Consider the following 22888-nt stretch of genomic DNA (forward strand, 5'->3'; position numbering starts at 1 on the left):
TCTATGTTTCTGGCTTTCTCTATCTCTTTGTTCCTCAATTTCCTCTACCATTTCATTGGTTGCCAATTGCCCATCCAGAAGCTGCGCATTGTACATGCAAGTACATTCCAGCCCCATGTTTTTCGTCAACAGTCATGAAAAAAAATAGAAATTTATAATCTAAGAAAAATTTAGATTTCTGGCCTCCATCCAAAATGGAGCCGCTCTATAACTTTTTGGTCAATGCTAAATGCAGCATTTTTTATTCTTCAAAAAAAAAAAAAAAACGAAAAACAAAACTTTGCGTTTATTGGTGCCAATCTTAAACCGAGACTTTTTGGTGTTTATTTTTACTTATTTAAGTTTTTTTTTTACGTGTTCCTGTTTGTTGTTGTATGCCTTCTGGACACACTCGATTTTTTGTTATTTTAGCAAAGTTTCACATCACTAAGAGTCATGTTTGTGTCACAAGTTTGTGTACTTTTTTGTTTGTGATGACAGCATTTTGCTGAAGAGACCCCCCTATCCCCCCCCCCCCCCACACCAAGAAAGTAAATCCCTTTAAAGCTCTACCCCTTCCAGATATGTTCCATTAATTCCAAATGCAACAATTTGCTTGGTTAAGAACCTTAAGAAAACTAATTTTTTTAAGAATAATGCCAACATAAATAAATAGCATTACAAAGCAGGATTGTCGAATTGTATGTTATCGGTTTTTACTGTGTTGATAAATGTGAGTTTGTTAGGATCATAAATTTGTTTCTAAAGCCAATGTGAAAAAAAAACCAACAAAAAAAACAAACAGTTTTGTGTCGACGTACCATGTGCCAGATTTGTATACCTTGTATATTGTCATGGTTAAATCAATTTGTAGACCTTGTATACATACACAGACATTATAACATACAGTCTATACAAGCCAGATTCTCACTAGTCAGCATAGATTTACGCTCCACCACCTTAGGCTCTGGGTAGATGCTGACATAGGCTGCACCATATTTTATAATTATTTTATATTACTTGTGCCTCGCGACTGCTTAATTAAGTTTTTTCTCATCCTCTATTAGGTGCAACAGATTGTAATTGTTGACTATTGTAGCTAATAGAGATATAAAAGTAGGATGGTCAATGCCTTGAGAAGACAAAAAGTTATCTGGTCTTTTTCGAGCAAAAATATAGTACCGTGTTAGGCCTAGTGGAGGGCGGAGAATGACACAGGGTTTCCTTCTTTCATGCTCCGCCTCCTTAGGCCCGACATAACTAATTTCACCAGTTTTCCAGGAGAGTTCTAGAAATGTGTAGATTAGACAATTGTCGGTAGAAGTGGCCAATTTAGGCTAGACAGGTCAATCACCTATAGGCGTTTCCTTTTGGGGAAAAAATTAGATTTTGACATATCTGATCCACTGCTCCGCCAGCAGTTTACTGCCTTTTACCCATTTTTAAACTCCCCCTCCTCATTGGGAACTATCCTATCCCCATTGTATGGGGTAGATGCTGTTAGCCAAGCACATTTTGGCTAACAGTTATCTACGGTTTGCCAAACACATTAGCTTAAAGAGGTTGTCCGAGGAGCAGAAAAAGTCCTTCCTGTTCTGCATCCCAGCTCTTCACTTCTGCTCCCTGGTCTTTTCAGAAGCATACCATTTTGGCAACATCATTTGGCTATTGGTCATGACTAGCCTGTCCCATCTCAGAGCAGTATACTTCCGATACAACCAGGGAGCAAATGTGAAGCGCCAGGAAGCAGCACACTTAGGACCTTTCTTCTCCCCTGGACTACCCCTTTAAAGGGAATGTATTACCTACATTTTTTTCTTTTACTAATTTGAGGAAGATATTGAAACATGTTCTTTTTTAAATCTGTTTCTGTTTTCTGTAATTCTTTATTTTTAGTTAGTTTTTTTTGTACATTATTACTGGGGGGTCGCAGTCATCTTGCCTGAGCTGTTTTGAACAGAATTAAAGATATGCTCTAGAACATGCCCCATGGGGCATCACTAAACTGCAGCTGTCTCATATGAATATTCTCATGAATGAGAACGATGTCTGGGCGTACTTGGTGACCTTTACAGAGGTCATTTCACAAGGAGGGGAAGGCTGATCTGTGAGCAACAGCTATTTGTGTACCTCTGCTTTCTACACACTGGTGTCACCTTTCACTGTATCTCCTATCTGTGGCCTAGTGGCTAGAATGAGAGCTGCAGGTTTTCAGTATTAAAATATAGATAGGAAAATAAAAAAAAATCTTAAAAAATATGTTTGTTTAACATTAAAACTTAATTTAAACAAGAGGTATTTTTTTTTAGATGAAGCATTCCTGACTCGAGCATGCATATGTATACGGGGTCGGAAAGGAAGAGCTGTCGTCTAAATTACAATAAAATGTAACTTTAAGAAAAATGTTGCCCTTATAGCGGATTTCAATGTCCTGTGAAAGTTTAGTGTATGGTCAATAAACCACAATCTCCCACTTGGCCTTGGAGGATTTTTGGCTCCTCTAAGAGGAAATTCGATCACTCTTATCTCCTGGTAGAGAGGTTCAAGGTTTATTAATCACAGATATAGATGAAAAAACAACATAAAATAGACCTTGTCTAAATAACACTGTCTGCCTCATGGTTACATAATCTTATAAATCAGGATAACCAGCCCTTCCAATGGTCACACTGAGATTATCTACCATTTTGGGAAAGCACAGTCCAATTAATATGATTTTTTATCCGTACAGGATAAGTAATGTAATGCATGTACAGAGTATTGGCAGCAGACCTTGACAAGTTGGGATCTACTAACAATCTAATATTTATGGGTGCATACTGACTTTGTATGGTCAAGAAACAGACTGGCTAAACTGAATTGTGCCATCCTCTATTTTCTTTAATTAATATTTGTTTAATGGCTCATTAATCTGGCTTCCCTCAAACATGCGAAACAAAATTACTTTATAAAAGATACACAAGATGTTAGTTGTTTCCATCAGCTGTTTGTAACATATGGAGCAAGTATGAAGAAAAATGGGACTGTTATAAAAGGAGAACATACTGGTAGACCAAGGAAGATGTCACAGCTTTAGGATAAAACATTCACAGGAATATGCCAGAAGAATAGAAAATACTCAACAAAACAAATGATGAATTCATCATCTGAAAACAGATGTTACCGTGAGGAATAAAAAATGGGATTTACATTTATAAAAGCCAAACAAAAACCTGAACTAACTTCTAAACCAACAACGGCTGTCAGGGCATGCTGGAAGTTGTAGTTTTGCAACATCTGGAGGGCCCCAGTTTGGAGACTACTGCTCTAAGAAGAAGAATCCTGGAGGGTGGAGAATTGGAGGAAAGTAACATGAATCGTGCCGCAAGATGTTTGTTATTCCCAGTCAGCTGTGTATAACATATGGGGCAAGTATAAAATAAAATGGGAAGGTATAAAAGGAGAAAATACAGGTAGACCAAGGAAGACATCACAGTTTCAGGATAGAACATCCACAGCAATACTCAACAAAACAAATGATGAATAAATAGGTGGAAACAGGAGTCGATGTCTATGATGGAACTGTGAGGAATGAAATGAAAATGGGATTTACAAATACAAGCCAAACGAAAACCATAACTCACCTCTAAAGAGGAGAATCCTAAAGGGTAAAAGGAAAGTGATATCAATGATCATTTACCAATCTTCATTGGCTGAAGAGATGATGCTGGCACCTCTGTCTGGGGCCGTTCTGATGGAACATATAAAGGTGACGCCTGAAGATGTCACATGACTCATCATTTATGATATGGGGCTGCATGCCAGGTAAAGGACCAAGGGAGATGGCGATCTTCACCTCATCAGCAGTTAGTGTGCGGGAGGACATTGTGAGGACTTTTCTCATTCTATATACAGATTATGAGGGTTGGATGAGGATCATAATGCATCTTGTCACAGACCAAGGCCTAATAAATGTCCTATCAATATCTATCACTCTGTTATAACGACTAGGAAATGTGTAGGCTGCCACAATCCAAGATCCAGCAATGTGCTGCTGACACCTGCGGGGTGCACCCAATCCAGATAAAGAATCAAGTAATTCAACTACAAAAGAACGACAGCATGCACTCACCGCTGGAACTGCGTCTACGGGTCTGGGATCACGGGCCGGCATTCTGGGATGTGCCGCAGTGCTCACGAGCCCTTTGACACATCCCGCAATGCAGCCCTGTGATCCCAGACTCTCGAACCCATAGACGCAGTTCCAGCGGTGAGTGTATGCTATCGTTTTTTTTTGGTTGTACAGACCAAGAACTGTTGAAGCTTTCCTGAGGAACATATGAACTCAAAACCTTGGCCAATAAAACAGCCCAGATCTCATTCAGATTGACGGAAACAGAAAACTGGTCTATGACAAAGACAATGTTTTCTAAAGCTGATGCCGGGTGTAGAGTATTGTAGATCGGTAAAGTTCAGGCCTCAAAAAGGCAAGAAGGAGCAATACAGGCCAAAGAGGGTTTTTTTTTTTTTGGTTTTTTTTTAGCTGTTGATTCCAGAATGTTTCCCTTCACTTGATCTGGAGAAGCATTGGCCATCAGTGAAATAATTTCCTTTCATATGTTTGAGGGATATGTCATGAAGCAGAATGTTCATTGTCCAAAAAACTCCACTAGCGCTAAATGCACATGTAGAGGGGATCCGATGTTTGGGAAAGTAGCTCCAGCTCGGATGGACCCAGCATGTAATGGTACAATATGTGACTACCCATGGCAATCCCAACTGGTGAGAGAAGCCAGCGCTGCTGTGATCATCTGATCGCTGTGCTGGTGTTATTTTAAAAAGGGTTACCTTTATGAGACTACCTTTATGAGACTACCGCTTTAACCCATTCCCACCCTGTGCTGTAAGTGTATCATGTATCATGTTGAGCTAGTACAATTCGATTTAGTAATGATTTTGGTACAGGAGCCGATCCCATGCCATCACTTGTAAGTGCTTGATGTATAAACCATGCTCTAACTGCTGAGATTGGAGATAACTCTGATCTTGGGCTCTTTATCCCTTAGATGCCACAAGTAATTGGCCCCTTAGATGCCACAAGTAATTAGCCTTTAAGATGCCACAAGTAATGAGCCCCTTAGATTCCACAAGTAATTAGCCCCTTAGATGCCACAAGTAATGAATCCCTTAGATGCCACAAGTAATGAGCCCCTTAGATGTCACAAGTTATGAACCCCTTAGAGGCCACAAGTAATTAGCCCCTTAGATGCCATAAGGAATTAGCCCCTTAGATGCCACAAGTAATGAGCCCCTTAGATTCCACAAGTAATTAGCCCCTTAGATGCCACAAGTAATGAATCCCTTAGATGCCACAAGTAATGAGCCCCTTAGATGGCACAAATTATGAACCCCCTTAGATGCCACAAGTTATGAACCCCTTAGATGCCACAAGCATTTCATCATCCCCGCAAGTGATTGTTGGCTGCTGATTGATCAGTTTCCATGTCCTGAAAATTGCCCCCAGGTCTGCCACCTACAGGAGTACTACAGGGTATTATAGTTCTATAGAGGGGAGGGGAGAAAACATTGGGAAATTTTTTTTTTCTCTTCACTTCATGGTGAATGCCATAAAAACAACCTAAAAACAATACTGTATTCGCAGTTAGTGCGTCATCTCATTTACCAAGAAAGAGAAAAAAAAATAACTAAACATAAAATGGCATGAAAGCTACATAAATCTGTAAGCTTGTGTTGACTAAAGGTCTTAAAGATTTTTTTGCTGTGTCAATAAAGACTCCCTCCCGGCATCTATACCTTGAATGTCCAAAAATAGTTTTTAAATGTAACATTCTTCTTGTAATTCATATAGGATGTTAAGGATGAGAGCTGTTAATCCGCTATTGCCATGTAGTTCCAATACACAGTCAGAGGTGGCAGTGACACAACCACATGTTGAGCAGGTGCTTTGAGGACAGCGGAGCAGACACAGTGCACACTGTGCATAGATCAGACTGGCACACAATTGCGCTTTATCTTCTAACACACTGGGGCTTTTTTATTGCCTTACTCTGAGATCGCAGCACAATGTCTTCCCTGCCGGGGCAGCACAATAGAGTACAGTTGTATTTCTAACCTTTTACTCTAGACAGAAATAAGGAGAGAACATGGAAGGCAGACGCTGAATACCCCGGCCTCAGTTTTCTTAGGAACCTTTTCCTGGTATTATTAATATCTGAGGGGCTAATAATTAATAACCAATCTACATATACTGTTTATACTGTGGAGGGAAACCATTACCACCATCTCCTTAGTATGTTCAGTTATTGACCGTACACAAAAACAAGCGTAAAGAGCAGTATTATAGTAGTTATATTCTTGTACATAGAAGCAGTATTGTAGTAGTTATATTTTTGTATATAGGAGCAGTATTATAGTAGTTATATTCTTGTATATAGGAGCAGTATTATAGTAGTTATATTCTTGTATATAGGAGGCAGTATTATAGTAGTTAAATTCTCGTATATAGGAGCAGAATTATAGAAGTTATATTCTTATACATAGAAGCAGTATTGTAGTAGTTATATTTTTGTATATAGGAGGCAGTATTATAGTAGTTATATTCTTGTATATAGGAACAGTATTATAGTAGCTATTTTCTTGTATATAGGGGCAGTATTATAGTAGTTATATTCTTGTACATAGGAGGCAGTATTATAGTGGTTATAGTCTTAAATATATAGGAGCAGTATTATAGTAGTTATATTCTTGTATATAGGAGCAGTATTTTAATAGTTATACTGTATTCTTGCATATAGGAGCAGTATTATAGTAGTTATAATATTGTACATAGGAGCAGTATTATAGTAGTTATATTCTTATACATAGGAGGCAGTATTATAGTAGTTATATTATTTTATTTAGGAGCAGCATTATAGAAGTTATATTCTTGTATATAGGAGCAGTATTATCGTAGTTATATTCTTGTATATAGAGGGTAGTATTATAGTAGTTATATTGTTGTACATAGGGGGCAGTATTATACCAGTAATATTCTTGTACATAGGGACTGTATTATAATAGTTGTATTCTTGTATATAGAAGCAGTATTATAGTAGTTATATTCTAGTATATAGGAGCAGTATTAAAGTAGTTATATTCTTGTATATATAGGAGCAGTATTATAGTAGTTATATTCTTGTATATATAGGAGCAGTATTATAGTAGTTATATTCTTGTACATAGGAGCAGTATTATAGTAGTTATATTCTTGTATATAGGAGCAGTATTATAGTAGTTATATTCTTGTATATAGGAGCAGTATTTTAGTAGTTATATTCTTGTATATGGGAGCAGTAGTATAGTAGTTATATTCTTGTATATATGAGCAGTATTATAGTAGTTATATTCTTGTATATAGGAGGCAGTATTATAGTAGTTATATTCTTGTATATAGGAGGCAGTATTATAGTAGTTATATTCTTGTATATAGGAGGCAGTATTATAGTAGTTATATTCTTGTATATAGGAGCAGTATTATAGTAGTTATATTCTTGTATATAGGAGCAGTATTATAGTAGATATATTCTTGTATATAGGAGCAGTATTATAGTAGTTATATTCTTGTATATAGGAGCAGTATTATAGTAGTTATATTCTTTTATATATAGGAGCAGTATTATAGTAGTTATATTCTTGTATATATAGGAGCAGTATTACAGTAGTTATATTCTTGTATATAGGAGACAGTATTATAGTAGTTATATTCTTGTATATAGGAGCAGTATTATAGTAGTTATATTCTTGTATATAGGAGCAGTATTATAGTAGTTATATCCTTGTATATAGGAGCAGTATTATAGTAGTTATATTCTTGTATATAGGAGGCAGTATTATAGTAGTTATATTATTGTATATTGGAGCAGTATTATAGTAGTTATATTCTTGTATATAGGAGCAGTATTATAGTAGTTATATTCTTGTATATAGGAGCAGTATTATAGTAGTTATATTCTTGTATATAGGAGCAGTATTATAGTAGTTATATCCTTGTATATAGGAGCAGTATTATAGTAGTTATATTCTTGTATATAGGAGCAGTATTATAGTAGTTATATTATTGTATATTGGAGCAGTATTATAGTAGTTATATTCTTGTATATAGGAGACAGTATTATAGTAGTTATATTATTGTATATTGGAGCAGTATTATAGTAGTTATATTCTTGTATATAGGAGCAGTATTGTAGTAGTTATATTCTTGTATATAGGAGGCAGTATTGTAGTAGTTATATTCTTGTATATAGGAGACAGTATTATAGTAGTTATATTATTGTATATTGGAGCAGTATTATAGTAGTTATATTCTTGTATATAGGAGCAGTATTGTAGTAGTTATATTCTTGTATATAGGAGCAGTATTATAGTAGTTATATTCTTGTATATAGGAGCAGTATTATAGTAGTTATATTCTTGTATATAGGAGGCAGTATTGTAGTAGTTATATTCTTGTATATAGGAGCAGTATTATAGTAGATATATTATTGTATATAGGAGCAGTATTATAGTAGTTATTTTCTTGTATATAGGAGCAGTATTATAGTAGCTATATTCTTGTATATAGGAGCAGTATTATAGTAGTTATATTCTTGTATATAAGAGCAGTATTATAGTAGTTATAGTCTTGTATATAGGAGAAGTATTATAGTAGTTATATTCTTGTATATAGGAGCAGTATTATAGTAGTTATATTCTTGTATATAGGAGCAGTATTATAGTAGTTATATTCTTGTATATAGGAGGCAGTATTATAGTAGTTATATTCTTGTATATTGGAGCAGTATTACAGTAGTTATTCTTGTATATAGGAGCAGTATTATAGTAGTTATATTCTTGTATATTATAGTAGTTATATTCTTGTATATAGGAGCAGTATTATAGGAGTTATATTCCTGTATATAGGAGAAGTATTATAGTAGTTATATTCTTGTACATAGGGGGCAGTATTGTATTTTTTATAGTCCCATAAGGACACAATTAAAATTTTTTATGTATCAAACATATACATTATATTATCATTTACTGAACAATGAGTAATTACGTATAATAATTTACATATTTGCAAGGACTCATCCAAGTATTGTTGGACAGTAGAAAAGACATAGATATTTTGTAATGATTTTGCTGTGGGGGGGGGGGGGGGGGGGGTGATAGACACATTAGACAGAAGCCGGGGTTGGACACAATCTTTTTTCACTGACAACATAATCCATACACTACTTACGATCACATCTTCCAATTGTAACACAAATCCAGTATATGACAGTGATCTCCAATGTGTGTCCTGTATATTGTTTATTGATGTAACAAATGTTCTTTAGCAGCCAGTAACTCATCTGAATATATAACTGGCCCAACGTATTGTCATTTTTACAGACATAAAACTCTGCAGAATGAAACAGAAGCTACATCGGCAGAGTCCAGGCTTGGCCCCCGTTGATCCTCACCTTTCCTTTCTGTATATTTGTATTTTACAGCAATACCATCCTACTGACATCACCGGTCAGCTAAATCTGTCCGATCCCTCTGTTAGCACTGTGGTGTAGTACAAAGAAGAGAGACAGTGACTGTTCTGGCTTGTGGATGGTATATAATGGACCTAAGAGCAACGCAATTGACATTTGCATAACTGGTAAGAACGAGGTCACAGGAGGACTCTGGGACTGCATGTTATCCACATTCCCCCTTCCCCTCTCTGCTCACCACACCTGGCTCCATGGTTGGATTTTACACTTCAAAAAATGTTCCCGGAGAGAAATGAACTGATTTTTTTTTTAGATTTTTTTGTTTTTTGCACCTGATAAATTTGCCGCTCTCTCCGCCCCTTGTTTTTCTGCACTTTAAAAAAAATTTTTTTACTGGGCAAAAAGAACAATGTCTGAACGCTACGAACACTCTGCATTTTATTTATTTTCGTTTATTTCTTTATTTTTTGCTGCTAACTCTGTGTTCTTATCGTACACTGATCATCTTGTTTTTTTTTTTTGTTTCTTTTGTCCCCATCAACAAAAATGTCTTCAGTCTGCATGGGATGTATATTTCTGCACATGTATTCTTCAAAATGTGAAGGTTTTTATTCTGCTTTCTACTAGCTTTCTACTAGGTACGTTGGCAAGGGCGTGTTTACAGCGAGTTTTCCCGCTGCGAGTTTGAGCCACGGTGGGTTTTCCGTGGTGTTTTTGGTGTTTTTTTTTCCTTTGCAGCAGCAGACCCCAGTAAGGTCAATGTAATTCTGATGCATAGATTCTGCTGTGGAAACTCAGAAAATTCCTTGTGGGAAAACTGGCAGTGGCTCAAACTTTCAGTGTGAACATACCCTTAGGTTTTTTTTTTCTTAAATAAGTGATGGGAAAAGAAGGCTTTTTTTTCTTCTTTATTTTTTATTTTTTTTTAAAGAAGCAACCTACTGACCATATCTGGTATTGCAACTAAGTCCTATTTATTTGTATGGGGACCAAGCTGCAATACCAGATACTGCCCATAGAAGTGCTGCTCTGGCTATAAAAAAAATTAGACTCTACTTTCTGATCTTTGATAATCCCTTTAGAAAAACAGAAGTCATTTTGTCCAAAAACAGCACACAGGTTGTGTGTGGTATTACAACTCGGCTCAATTCTCGTCAATGCAACCGAGCTGCAATACCTGGTACCTACAACCACCCCGAAGCGCTCTCCAGAACAGGGACTGGTCCATGTCTGGTATTACACCTCAGTCCTATTTACTTGAATGGGGCCCGAGCTGCAATTATCCAAGAATACCAGATACTGTCCATAGTAGTGCTGTTCTAGATACAAAAAGTAGACCCTGTTTTCTAATCTTGGATAATTCCTTTAGAAAAACAGAGATAATTTTTCCCAAAAACAGCGCCACTCCCATCCTCAGGTTGTGGGTGGTATTACAACTTGGTTCCATTTATGTAGATGGAACAGAGCCTGCAATGCCTGGTAACCCCATCCCACAATCTCCAGAATGGGGCCCCTGAGTGGTCTAGCCCCCAATCTTTCTAAAGATGAACCAATCTCAAGAGTGACGGTCCGCTCCGCCAATCACCAGCTGAGAACGGACATCACCGAAGGTGGCCGGCAATTGACTGAGCGGGCCGTCAGTGCTGAGACTGGTACGTCTCCAAAGATTATGATCTGGAGGAAGGTGAGTCTGGCCCCGTTCTGGAGAACCTAAGGAAAGGGGATGCGTTTTTACAAACTGGAGTTCCCCTTTAAGTAGTTAGAATATAGATTTATTTACAAAATATAAAAAGTTAATCTGCTGGTACCCACAATGATGGGGGCCGCTTGCAAAAAGTGACATTACTACTTTATTGGTTTTCGTGTTGACTGTTTGGCCAAGTGTTTTTCCCAACCAGGGTGCCTCTAGCCATTGCAAAACTAAAACTCCCAGCATGCCCTGATACAGCCTGTGGATCAGCAGCTGCCCCAGACAAAAACTACAACTCCCAGCATGTTGGACTATATCTATATATATAAATCTCAATGTGTGTGTATGTTCCAGCATCACGTCCAAACGGCTAAAGATTTTAACATGAAACTTGGTCACATGTTACTTATATGTCAACAACAAACATAGGATAGGTGATTTAACCCTTACTCACCCCCATTTGCCAGGGTCTGAGTTTTTGTTTAAAGTCCCATACAAGTCTATGGGAAATATATGTTACTGCATAACTTCCGTACGGCTGGAGATATTTCAATAATACCTGGTACACATATTACTTATATGTGAAATAAAAATATATGATAGTTAAATTAACCCTTACCTACACCCTTATATAAAAGAGGAGTTTTTGTTTCAAGTCCCATGCAAGTATATGGGACTTCCAGTACCTTACTCCACAACCTCCGCTCTGCATCTCCTGGTGAATGTGTCCATCCGGCTTGCAAGCCATACCCCATCTCACAAAGACACGCCCACTGTTTAAGCCCCACCCTTTTATTCTCTACCCTTTTTGTGCATCGGTCTGGCTTGCAAATCCCGCCCAGTCCCACGAAGCCTCGTCCCCTTCTATTTTCAGCTTACAATATCTTCATCACAAATCAGTCCCACCTGAGGATAGGATATGAGGATGAGACATGAGGATGGGATATGAGGACAGGATATGAGGTCGGGATATGAGGATGGCATATGAGGTCGGGACATGAGGACGGGATATGAGGATGGGATATAAGGAAGGGGTATGAGGACGGGATATGAAGTCGGGATATGAGGACGGGATATGAGGACGCGATATAGAGTAAGGAGTATGAGGACGGGGTATGAGGTCGGGATATGAGGACGGGATATGAGGTCGGGATATGAGGTCGGGATATGAGGACAGGATATGAGGATGGGATATGAGGTCGGGATATGAGGATGGGATATGAGGACAGGATATGAGGACAGGATATGAGGATGGGATATGAGGAGGAGAAATGAGGACGGGACATGAAGACGGGATATGAGAAAGGGGTATGAGGACAGGATATGAGGACGGGATATGAGGACAGGATATGAGAAGGGGATATGAGGATGGGATATGAGGACGAGATATGAGGAGGGGACATGAGGACGGGATATGAGGTCGGGATATGAAGACGGGATATGAAGACAGGATATGAAGACAAGATATGAGGACGGGATATGAGGTCGGGATATGAAGACAGGACATGAGGACAGGATATGAGATCGGGATATGAGCACAGCATAAAAAATTCCGTCCAGTTTGCAACCCTATGTGTAGTATTAGGTACCGAATTGCCATGTTTTGGTCCTGTAGACCAGTGGTCTCCAACCCAGTCCTCAGGGCCCATCAACATTCTGGGATTTTCCAGTTACTCCATTGGAATAGAACATGGAAAAATTCTAATCCTGGACTGTTGGTGGCCTTGAGGACTGGGTCGGGGACCTTTGCTGTAGACTCAGCGTTAGACAGGGGGTTACTTGGACCCCCCAGAGGACTTCATTCTGAGGCCCACACACCCTCTATACAGATCTCTTGTGAACTTTGGCACAATCATTATACATCAATAAGGTCCCCTTATACAGTAATGAAAATTTTTCTGAATCTGCACATTTCAGGGGTTTACAGGGGCTTCCTAACCACATGAGGTTGTCTTGTGCAGGACCTATAGGGATCAGTTTTGTATGAGTGCCTGGGTCCAGTGAGGATCCTCTTACACCCTGGTGGGCCAGTTTAACCCCCAACTACTTTTTTTTTAATTAGGATAGGTCAATAAAGGATAAGAGGGGGTCCAACACCCAGTCCCCCTGGCTGATCAGCTAGAGCTAAGGCCCCTGCATATAGAGCCTAGATCTCCAAACTGTGGACCTCACGCTGTTACAAAACTACAACACCCAGTATGTTGGGAGTTGTAGTTGTGGCTGTCTCAGCATGCTGGGAGCTGTAGATGGGATTTGCCACAACTGGAGGTCCACAGTTTGGAGAGCACTGGACTAGAGTGACTTCAGCTGTCTGTGCATGCTGGGAGTTGTAGTTTTGGCTGTGTGATAATGTTGGGATTTGTAGTTTTGGCTGTCCGGGCATGTTTGGAGTTGTCATTTTGGCTGTCCGCTGTCCCGGCATGCTGGGAGTTGTAGTTTTGCAACATCTTAGGTCTAGAGTTTGGTGAGCACTGGACTAGAGTGACTTTGGCTGTCGGTCCACGATGGGAGTTGTAGTTGTGGCTGTCTTAGCATGCTGGGTACTGTAGTTTTGCCACATCTGGAGGTCCACAGTTTGGAGAGCACTGGACTAGAGTGACTTCAGCTGTCTGTGCATGCTGGGAGTTGTAGTTTTGGCTGTGTGATCATGCTGGGAGTTGTAGTTTTGGCTGTGTGATCAAGCTGGGAGTTGTAGTTTTGGCTGTGTGATCATGCTGGGAGTTGTAGTTTTGGCTGTGTGATCATGTTGGGAGTTGTAGTTTTGCAACATCTTTAGTCTAGAGTTTGTTGAGCACTGGACTAGAGTGACTTTGGCTGTCCATCCATGATGGGAGTTGTAGTTTTGTCTCTCCCAGAATGCCGGGAGCTGCAGTTTTGCCACATCTGTAGGTTCATAGTTTGGAGAGAACTGGACTAGAGAGACTTTGGCTGTATGTACATGCTGGGAGTTGTAGTTACGGCTGTCCTGGCACATTGAGAGTTGAAGTTTTGGTGGTCCGAGCATGCTAGGAGTTAGAGTTTTGCAACATCTGGAGGTCAGCATTTTGGCGAGCACTGTACTTGCATGACTTAAGCTGTCCGTGCATACTGGAAGCTGTAGTTTTGGCTCTCCAGGCATACTGGAAGCTGTAGTTTTGGCTCTCCAGGCATACTGGGAGCTGAAGTTTTGGCTCTCCAGGCATACTGGGAGCTGTAGTTTTGGCTCTCCAGGCATACTGGGAGATGTAGTTTTCAACATCTGGACTTTGGGGCCCACAGTTTGGGGCCCACTGAAATAGAGAAAACATTGTTGGAAGTGAACAGCGCCATAGATTTGTATAGTGGCCATGCAAAGTTACTACAGCTTTCAGTTACTTCACTGAGCTGCAGTAACCCAGGACGCCCACTACAACAATGTTTGGCGCTGTCTGCTCCTGGCTCTGTTCTCTGTATAAAGTCTCTGCCGCTGATTGGGTGGATTACGGGTGTAAGACTCTCACAAATTTGATAACTTACCCTGAGGATATATATATATATATATATATATATATATATATATATATATATATGGAGATATATCCTAGCAGAGTGCAGTTTAGGGTTATTTCGGGATTGCATTAGCACAATGAAGGATCCTCACTGATAATTTGAGCAATTTTTTGACGTTTTTGATGCAGGAGAGTCCTATGTATTTACTACGTCACAGTATGACCACTGCAGGGACGGACGGGACACATTAATTCATTTCCATTGTTTTAATGTTTCTATCCTTGAGTCTAAATATTCTACTTTTTTCACAACAAAATTCTTGTTTTTTTTGGGTTGCCGGAAGTGATTTTCTGTACCACTATTCTATATATGTATATATATATATATATATATATATATATATATATATATATATATATGTATATATATATATATATATATATATATATATATATATATATATATATATATACATATACATATAATCTATAAAAGTGCATGACATCATTGCCACAGGATTGTACGAGGGTGCCTTCGCACTGCCTCGGGATTTTGCATTGTATACCAGTTCTCCAGCTGTTGCATAACTACAACTCCCAGCAAACCCTGTCAGAAGTTGTAGTTGTGCAATAGCTGAAGCGCTACAGTTTAGGGCCGTGTTTCCTAATCGAGGTGCCTCCAGCTGTTGCAGACCTACAACTCCCAGCATGCCCGGACAGCCGTTGGCTGTCCGGGCATGCTGGGAGTTGTAGTTTTGCAACAGCTGGAGGCACCCTAGCCGGGAAACGCTGGGTTAGGGAATCACATGTTAAAATATATATATATTTTTTAAATCAACTGGTACTTATTAGCTGCTGAATACTACAGAGGAAATTATTTTCTTTTTGGAACACAGAGCTCTCTGCTGACATCACCAGCACAGTGCTCTCTGCTGACATCTCTGTCCATTTTAGTAAGTGTCCAGGGCAGCATATGTTTGCTATGGGGATTTTCTCCTACAGTTCTTAAAATGGACAGAGATGTCAGCAGAGAGCACTGTGCTCGTGATGTCAGCAGAGAGCTCTGTGTTTCAAAAAGAAAATAATTTCCTCTGTAGTATTCAGCAGCTAATAAGTACTGGAAGGATTAAGATTTTTTAATAGAAGTGATTTACAAATCTGTTTAACTTTCTGGCACCAGTTGATTTAAAAAAAAAAAAAAAATAAAAAAAAAAAGTTTCCCACCGGAGTACCCCTTTAACGCAATGTGAATACACGCTTGGGGTATGTTCACATGAGGTGGATATGTTGCGCATATCTACCATTGCAGCATTATCCACCATGTGAACATAGCCTTACTGTTCTTATTATGTAAAGTTTTTTTAAAGTTTCACAAAAAACTGTTATAACTTGCTGATCATGTACCTACCCTCCTGATGGCTTTGCATGATGATGATGATGATGATTGATGATTGATGATGATGATGATGATGATGAGACCTTTTTAACAACGACAAAGGACAGATTGGTCCTACTCTGCACAAAACATGACCCGGACGTAATACAGGCCGCCATATTATCGCCTAAAGCAATATACCAATGTCCAATTCACCGGTTGCTTATACCCATAATTATTTTTTTCTTTATACATTTAATATATACTTCTCTCCTATAGTTTGTGCATAAAAAGTGTCAAAAATAGTCAATAGAATTCACTTTATAAATGCTGTTTACAAAACAGCGCCCCGCCGGGCTGTGGTTTGTCAATGGTATTGCAGCTCAGCTCCATTGAAGTGAATAGGTCTGAGCTGTCATGCCAGATACAACACAAAAAAATATATAAAAAAATAAAATACAACATAATAATAATAATAATATATATATATATATATATATATATATATATATATAGTATATATATATATGTATATATATATATTTTTTTAATTACACTATAATAATTATAAGACTGTTCCTTGGTCTCCCATTAAGGCTAGGCAAGTTATAGTTAACATGGATAAAGGACAGCAATTCCATTATCAGTGGTCTACATACTGTAGACATTCTGTTGTTGCAAAACTACAACACCCAGCATGCCTGAACAGCCATTTGCAGCATGCTGGGAGTTGTAGTATGCTGGGAGTTGTAGTAGGCAACAGCAGAAGGTCCACAGTTTGGAGACAGTTTATTTACATCAATGAGATTTAAGCTGCAGTACTCAGCACGGCCACTACACATGGTACGGCGCTGTCTAGCTCCCTTTTTTTCTATGTTTAAAATTATTTATATGTATATATATATATATATATATATATATATATACACACACATATATAAAATATAACATAAAAAATGTATTACATTTAAAGGGGGTTTTCCAAAACAGCGCCACATCTGACCATGGGTTGTACCCAGTATTGCAGCTCATTCAAGCGCATACTTTTTTTCTTTATATCTGTAGACAATACCTTTCAAGACAGGTCTTATGAACATATTCAAGGGACACTTTCTGCCAAAAAACAGTGCCAAACCTGTCCTGTGTGTTTTTACAACCCATTCACTCCAATGAAACTGAGCTGCAATACCACTCAAAGCCTGAGGGCAAGAGTGGCGCTGTTTTTCTGATCTTGGATCAATCCATTTTTGATTTTTTGTTAGAAGGTAAGAAACTGATTTAGCTAGTATGAGTTCTGACTAATTTGCATACTTTTTTTTTTTTTTTACCCATGGAGCACTGCCTAAAAAATCAGTACCATACCCTGTGAAAAGCCAGTGTTTCCTAACCAGTATGCTTCTAGCTGTTGCAAAACTACAACTCCCAGCATGCCCGGACAGCCGAAGGCTGTCCGGGCATGCTGGGATTTATAATTTTGCAACAGCTGGAGGGACACTGGTTGGGAAACACTGGTCTAAGCTGATCACTATTTGTGACACTACTGTAATATACAGAAAGATTTCCCTGCAGTGCCTCCACAGGTAAGATGAAGTACTACACCAATTCTTATTAAAATCAATAGGCTGTCCATATAACCCATGGACATTCTGGGTCCTCCAGAGCAGGAGACGCTCTTTGTAGCCACTTTCTAATTCTCCGATTTGAGAATGGATTTAGGAAATATAACTCATGCTATAATTTTATGCTTTTTATTCCTTTTTCGATTGTATTTATTCCTCTAAGGGGTGATTTAATTCTGTAATATTTGTTTGCTTATGTATTCCTTATGATATGCTTATTTATTGCATTATTTATCTGTACTATATTGTATGTATTTACATCCTACATTACATAACTACATAGTCAAAATACATAATATAGTTATAAATAAATTCAACAACTTTAAATAATTCTAATTGCCCAGGAAATTACCTACACTGAGGGATCGAGTTACATGCAATATACATTATGTGCATGCACAGTATCGCTATCTACCATACATATCACGATGATGACACATTGCAGATACACACATTTAGGGCTTGTAAGTCTGTACATGACGGGTGATTCTCCCCGAGGAGATAAGATTTACACTATACCCCTGACTCGCCACTCACGGTAGAACTACAAGTCACAGCCTGCCCTTGGGCCATGATGAGACTTGTAGTGCCATCGCTATTGGCAAGTCAGGGGAAGAGGCGCTACTAGACCATCATTCCTGGCATGGAGTCTCTAGTAGGAGGGGTGAGGTCAGACATTACCTTTATAGATTTCATAATATAAATATATATTGCTATAATTTTGTTTTTACAGATTTGTAATTAATATGATATATTCTGGAGTGCTCAGTCTTTAGATTTTTCTGGGTAACCGTTTTCTGTATATGCTGCTCAATGTCCAATTATGTCAAGGAAATTTATAAATAAAGTTCTTGTAAAATCTTAATTTTTTTCATGGATTTATTTCACAGAACATTTTTTTAATATCTGAAAAATTGGAAGCAAATAAAAAACAATAAAAAAGTAAAAATAAAAATCATAAAATGTTACCATATATTTTCTGAACAAACCTCTGCAAGAACAACACTAGAAAAGAACTGGAGAATAATGATACCAGCCATGCACAGTACAGAGACAACCACCGCATACGCACCCCAACGTATGTTTCGCTACCTTTTTGCTTCATCAGAAGGCCCATGTCAGCTGTTTGTTTTGTGTATCTGTGTATCTCTTCCTATGTCAGACTATCAATGCTCTTCCTGGGGGGCACTTAGTCAGCACTACAATTCCCAGATTGGGATGCTTTCCCTCAGTTCTTCAGCCCTCCCACCCTGCCTACTGCCCTCCCACAACATTCCTGCCAGTTCCCACCCAGTGCTGCTGCAGAACATTTCTTCACACAGCAAGTCTGCAAACAACTCTGTAGTCATTCCCTGTCTGCTCCTCTGCCTGTGGCATTGTTCAGCAGAAGGAAGCACCTGTAATCACACCTCATTCATCCCTAAATGTCACAAAAAAGATATATATTTATATATGTATATGACAGGGAGATGGTAATGTAGATATAGCGGCTGGTTAGGGGTGACAACTGTACTCAGGGGTGGGGCTAGAGCTCCGAGACAAGATCCAATGATTATGACAGTAGATGATGATGCATTGGAGATAGGGACGAGTCTGGAGCTGCAGAAACAACACTACATTGGCAATGAAAGCATTACACAACTTCCTGTCAGGAGAGGGGGGGGGGGGGAGTCAGGGAGCTGCTGAGACAACACCACACTGACAATGAGAGGAATACACAACTTCCTGTCAGGAGAGATGGTGGAGCCAGGGAGCTGCTGAGACAACACCACACTGACAATGAGAGGACCACAAAACTTCCTATGAGGCAGAGTCGTAGCTTGTAGCTTATGGGCCCCGATGCAAAATCTGCAACAGGACCCCATATGCCAATAACAATACTGGTCTCTTATGGGGAAGATGTGCTTTGAGGCCCCCTTAGCCACCAGGGCCCGGTGCGACTGTTACCTCTGCTACCTCCATAGCTATGGCCCTGCTATCAGGAGAGAGAGAGAGGAGCCAGGGAGCTGCTGAGACAACCTCACATTGACAATGAGAAGACTAAATAACTTTCTGTCAGTGGTAAATCACACAAATAAACAGTACAATGTGTGATAACACTATATTAGTAAACTATATGTCTTGGGCCCAAAAAAATTTTTTAAAACAATTTTCTGATATTGAAATTCCCCTTTAAGGATCCTTCCTTCCCTTTAAAGAAGTAGTCCAGTGGTGACTCAGTGGTGTACAACTTATCCCCTATCTTAAGGATAGGGGATAAGTTGCAGATCGCAGGGGGTCCAACTGCTGGGGTCCCCTGCGATCTCCTGTACGGAGCCCCGACAGCCCGCGGGAAGGGGCGTGTCGACCTCCGCACGAAGCGGCGTCCAACATGCCCCCTCAATACAACTCTATGGCAGAGCCGAAGCGCTGCCTTCGGCAATCTCCGGCTCTGCCATTGAGATGTATTGAGGGGGCGTGTCGGCCGCCTCTTTGTGTGGGGGTCGACACCCGCTATCTGGCCAGAGAGCCAGGGCCCTGTACAGAGAGATCGCAGGGGACCCCAGCGACCCCAGCGGTCGGACCCCCCGCGATCTCTTTAGGATAGGGGATAAGTTTTTCACCACTGGACTACCCCTTTAAGGATCTTTTCTTTACTACAGGGGACTTCCAGGTCACTACTTCTGAGAGAGGTCCCGGTGTAGATGGTGAGCAACGTAAAACGGCGGCTATGCCCACTGGGTAGCATAGGACACCTGCAGAATCGGACTGTGGGTCAGTTGTGATCTTTCATGGAGCTGCCATCTCTTTGGATTGTGACATTTGTGGGGGCAGGGTCGTGGTAGTGACGTATATCATGGTGAGTGGTAGCTATTATTTTGCATCATTATTCTTATATAAAGTTAGGGAACCTTACAGAAGGTGCATACACAAGTTTCGGCCATTACTTCCTTCATATACGACATACTGGTAAGTGGTGGCCATTTGTTGTGTTCTCCCGTTTCCGGATGATCCTTTTCTTATACACGTGTGGCTTTCGTTGGACTTTTAGCACCAAACGTTCGTAGGAGACAATGAGTGACCCTGTTATCAGGCAGAGGATGGTGCTGCTCATGAATAGCACCATGCCAATCAGCAGGAAGTACAGGTATTCATACAGGGTGAAGAAATGCTGGCAGTGGTCAAAGGAATCCCGCGCAATGTCCATGACCGGATACTGGTTGAGATATTTTGGGACACCGCATAAAGTTCTTTCTTTCTCTGAAAGATATCAACAAAAATCTAAAAGTTACCGGCACCACTCCTGTCCATGGACCGTGTCTGGTACTCTGAGCTGCAATACCAGACATAAACTGTAAACAATGGTGGGGCTGTTTGTGGGAAAAAGTTTGGTTTTCTTGACCTGGAGAACCCCCTACTACTGAAAGTGGAACGGCAAATGTTGGCTGGATCACTGCTATTCTTGGCGGTAAGGATTATGATAAGGTTTTACTAGGGATGGGGAAGACAAGTTGACTATATAACCACAATAGAATAGACCAGAGGTCCCCAACCCAGTCCTCAAGGCCACCAACAGTCCAGGACTGGAACTTCTTCCTGTTCTATTCCAAAGGAGTAACTGATAAAACTTGGAATATTGGTAGGCCTCGAGGACTGGGTTGGGGACCACTGGAGTAGAAGACCCTCACCAAACACTACAGGATCGTACCCTAGGACATCTCAGGGATGCAAAATGTTCTCTATGGTACAATATAGTAACAACGGGTATAGTATGAACTTAGCCCCTCTAAACCTTCTTGAGGATTCTAGCTTGGCAAAAGTGTTGAGTGACAAGTGTGGGCCATATGGTGGTCTAGGGGGACTAGAGGACAACCAGGACAACCTCCTAAAGGCCTTTGCCTGTCCGGGTATGCTGGAGTTGTAGTTTTGCAACAGCATGAGACACACTGGTTGGGAAACACTGCCCTAAATGTATGTTGTCCATCCTAATGACAGATGGTTTGTATCTATGTATCCATCGGTTTCTTACTAGGAAGCTATTTTACAACATAGTTGATTGGGTCAACTCTTTAGAGTATATCCAAATCCTGTAGACCAGTGGTCCCCAACTCAGTCCTCAGGGCCCACCAACATTCCCAATTTTCCAGTTACGCCATTAGAATAGAACATGGAAAAAATGCAAATCTTGGACTGTTGTCGGGCTTCGAAGACTTGTCGAGGACCTCCATTTTAGAACAAGTTCTCCTTAACTAATGGACTCTTACCATATATTTTCTCAGCATTGTCTATCATCCAAGACAACAGAAACTGAATCTGACAAGTACACACCCAGGGGTTCCCATCCAATCTCAGCTGGGTCAAGGCCGGTAGGCTATATAAGATGTCCACCCTCAGGCCGATCAGGGCATTGTTGTGTAGATAAAGTGCGGTCAAATTTCCGAGAGGCTTCAGAATGTTCTCAGGTAACCTGGCGATCCGGTTGTTACTCAGGTTTAACGTTTTTAGACCGAACAACGGCCGGAACATCTCGGGTGTTAGAGCGGTCAACTGGTTGCTGCTAAGATCCAAGTAGCTGAGGTTCTGGAGGTTCTTGAAAGCTTGAGGGTCGATGGTGGAGATGAGGTTGTTGTGTAACTCCAGATGGTACAGGTTCGGGTACTTATGGAAGGACAAGGTCTTCAGAGCAGTGATTTTATTGTAGGCAAGAAGCACGGTGTGGGTGTCCTTATCCAGATTTTCTGGAATGAAATGGAGACCTCTCCCGTAGCAGTCTACAACTCCTAAGGAACAGCTGCAGATATCTGGACATCTGGAGTCCTGTAGATTGCCTGGACTTATCAGGGGCACGAGTAGGATTATCTCTAGAAAAACCTTCATGTCAATGACCGATCTTCCATCAATTCAGACGAAATGTCTACAAACTTTCGAGATCCCTCCCAAAAAAGCGTGAAATCATGACCTCCACATATCACGGCAGCATCTCATTCCTTTCTTTGAGGTTGTCTTATAAGTTTAATACCGAAAAAAAAAACGTCTTCCAAAAACTTCTGAAGTGAATGACGGGTCACATGAGCTGTGCAAATATTAGCCGAGATTAATCTAAGGTTATGTGGCTGCTGTGTTTTCCTTCATTGTTCTCCTATTGACAGGGATATGTGACCGAACTCCACCCAACAGGATAGAGAAGAGAAATATTTCTCACCACGAAAGGGCAGATTGTAAGAGATTAGAGGGGGGACGGAGCGAACAATGTAAAGTTCCTTGTTCCGTAGGTTATC

The 22888-nt window shown here is 39.9% G+C and overlaps 2 protein-coding genes across 14 annotated transcripts in view; one reads left to right on the forward strand and one right to left on the reverse strand.

Moving 5' to 3' along the window:
- GRIN1 (glutamate ionotropic receptor NMDA type subunit 1) overlaps positions 1–18495 on the forward strand; it is a 121813-nt gene extending 103318 nt beyond the window's left edge. For 8 of the 13 annotated variants that reach the window (XM_056539717.1, XM_056539716.1, XM_056539701.1 and 5 more), the window contains one exon: positions 9492–18495. In XM_056539717.1, the coding sequence (XP_056395692.1) occupies positions 9492–9560 (69 nt within the window). In that variant the 3' untranslated portion in view covers positions 9561–18495. Of the gene's footprint in view, positions 1–9390 lie in introns of all 13 variants that reach the window. The other 5 variants (XM_056539703.1, XM_056539711.1, XM_056539705.1 and 2 more) reach the window with 1 other exon arrangement.
- A 2067-nt stretch (positions 18496–20562) lies between these two features.
- Positions 20563–22487, reverse strand: LRRC26 (leucine rich repeat containing 26). Its single transcript, XM_056539719.1, has 2 exons — positions 21875–22487; positions 20563–20870 (listed from the first exon to the last, which is right to left on the reverse strand). The coding sequence occupies exons 1-2, from the start codon at positions 22485–22487 to the stop codon at positions 20563–20565; spliced, it is 921 nt and encodes a 306-aa protein (XP_056395694.1).
- Between the last annotated feature and the right edge of the window lie 401 nt (positions 22488–22888).

Source organism: Hyla sarda, chromosome 9 (genome assembly GCF_029499605.1).
Source record: "Hyla sarda isolate aHylSar1 chromosome 9, aHylSar1.hap1, whole genome shotgun sequence".
NCBI lineage: Eukaryota > Metazoa > Chordata > Amphibia > Anura > Hylidae > Hyla > Hyla sarda.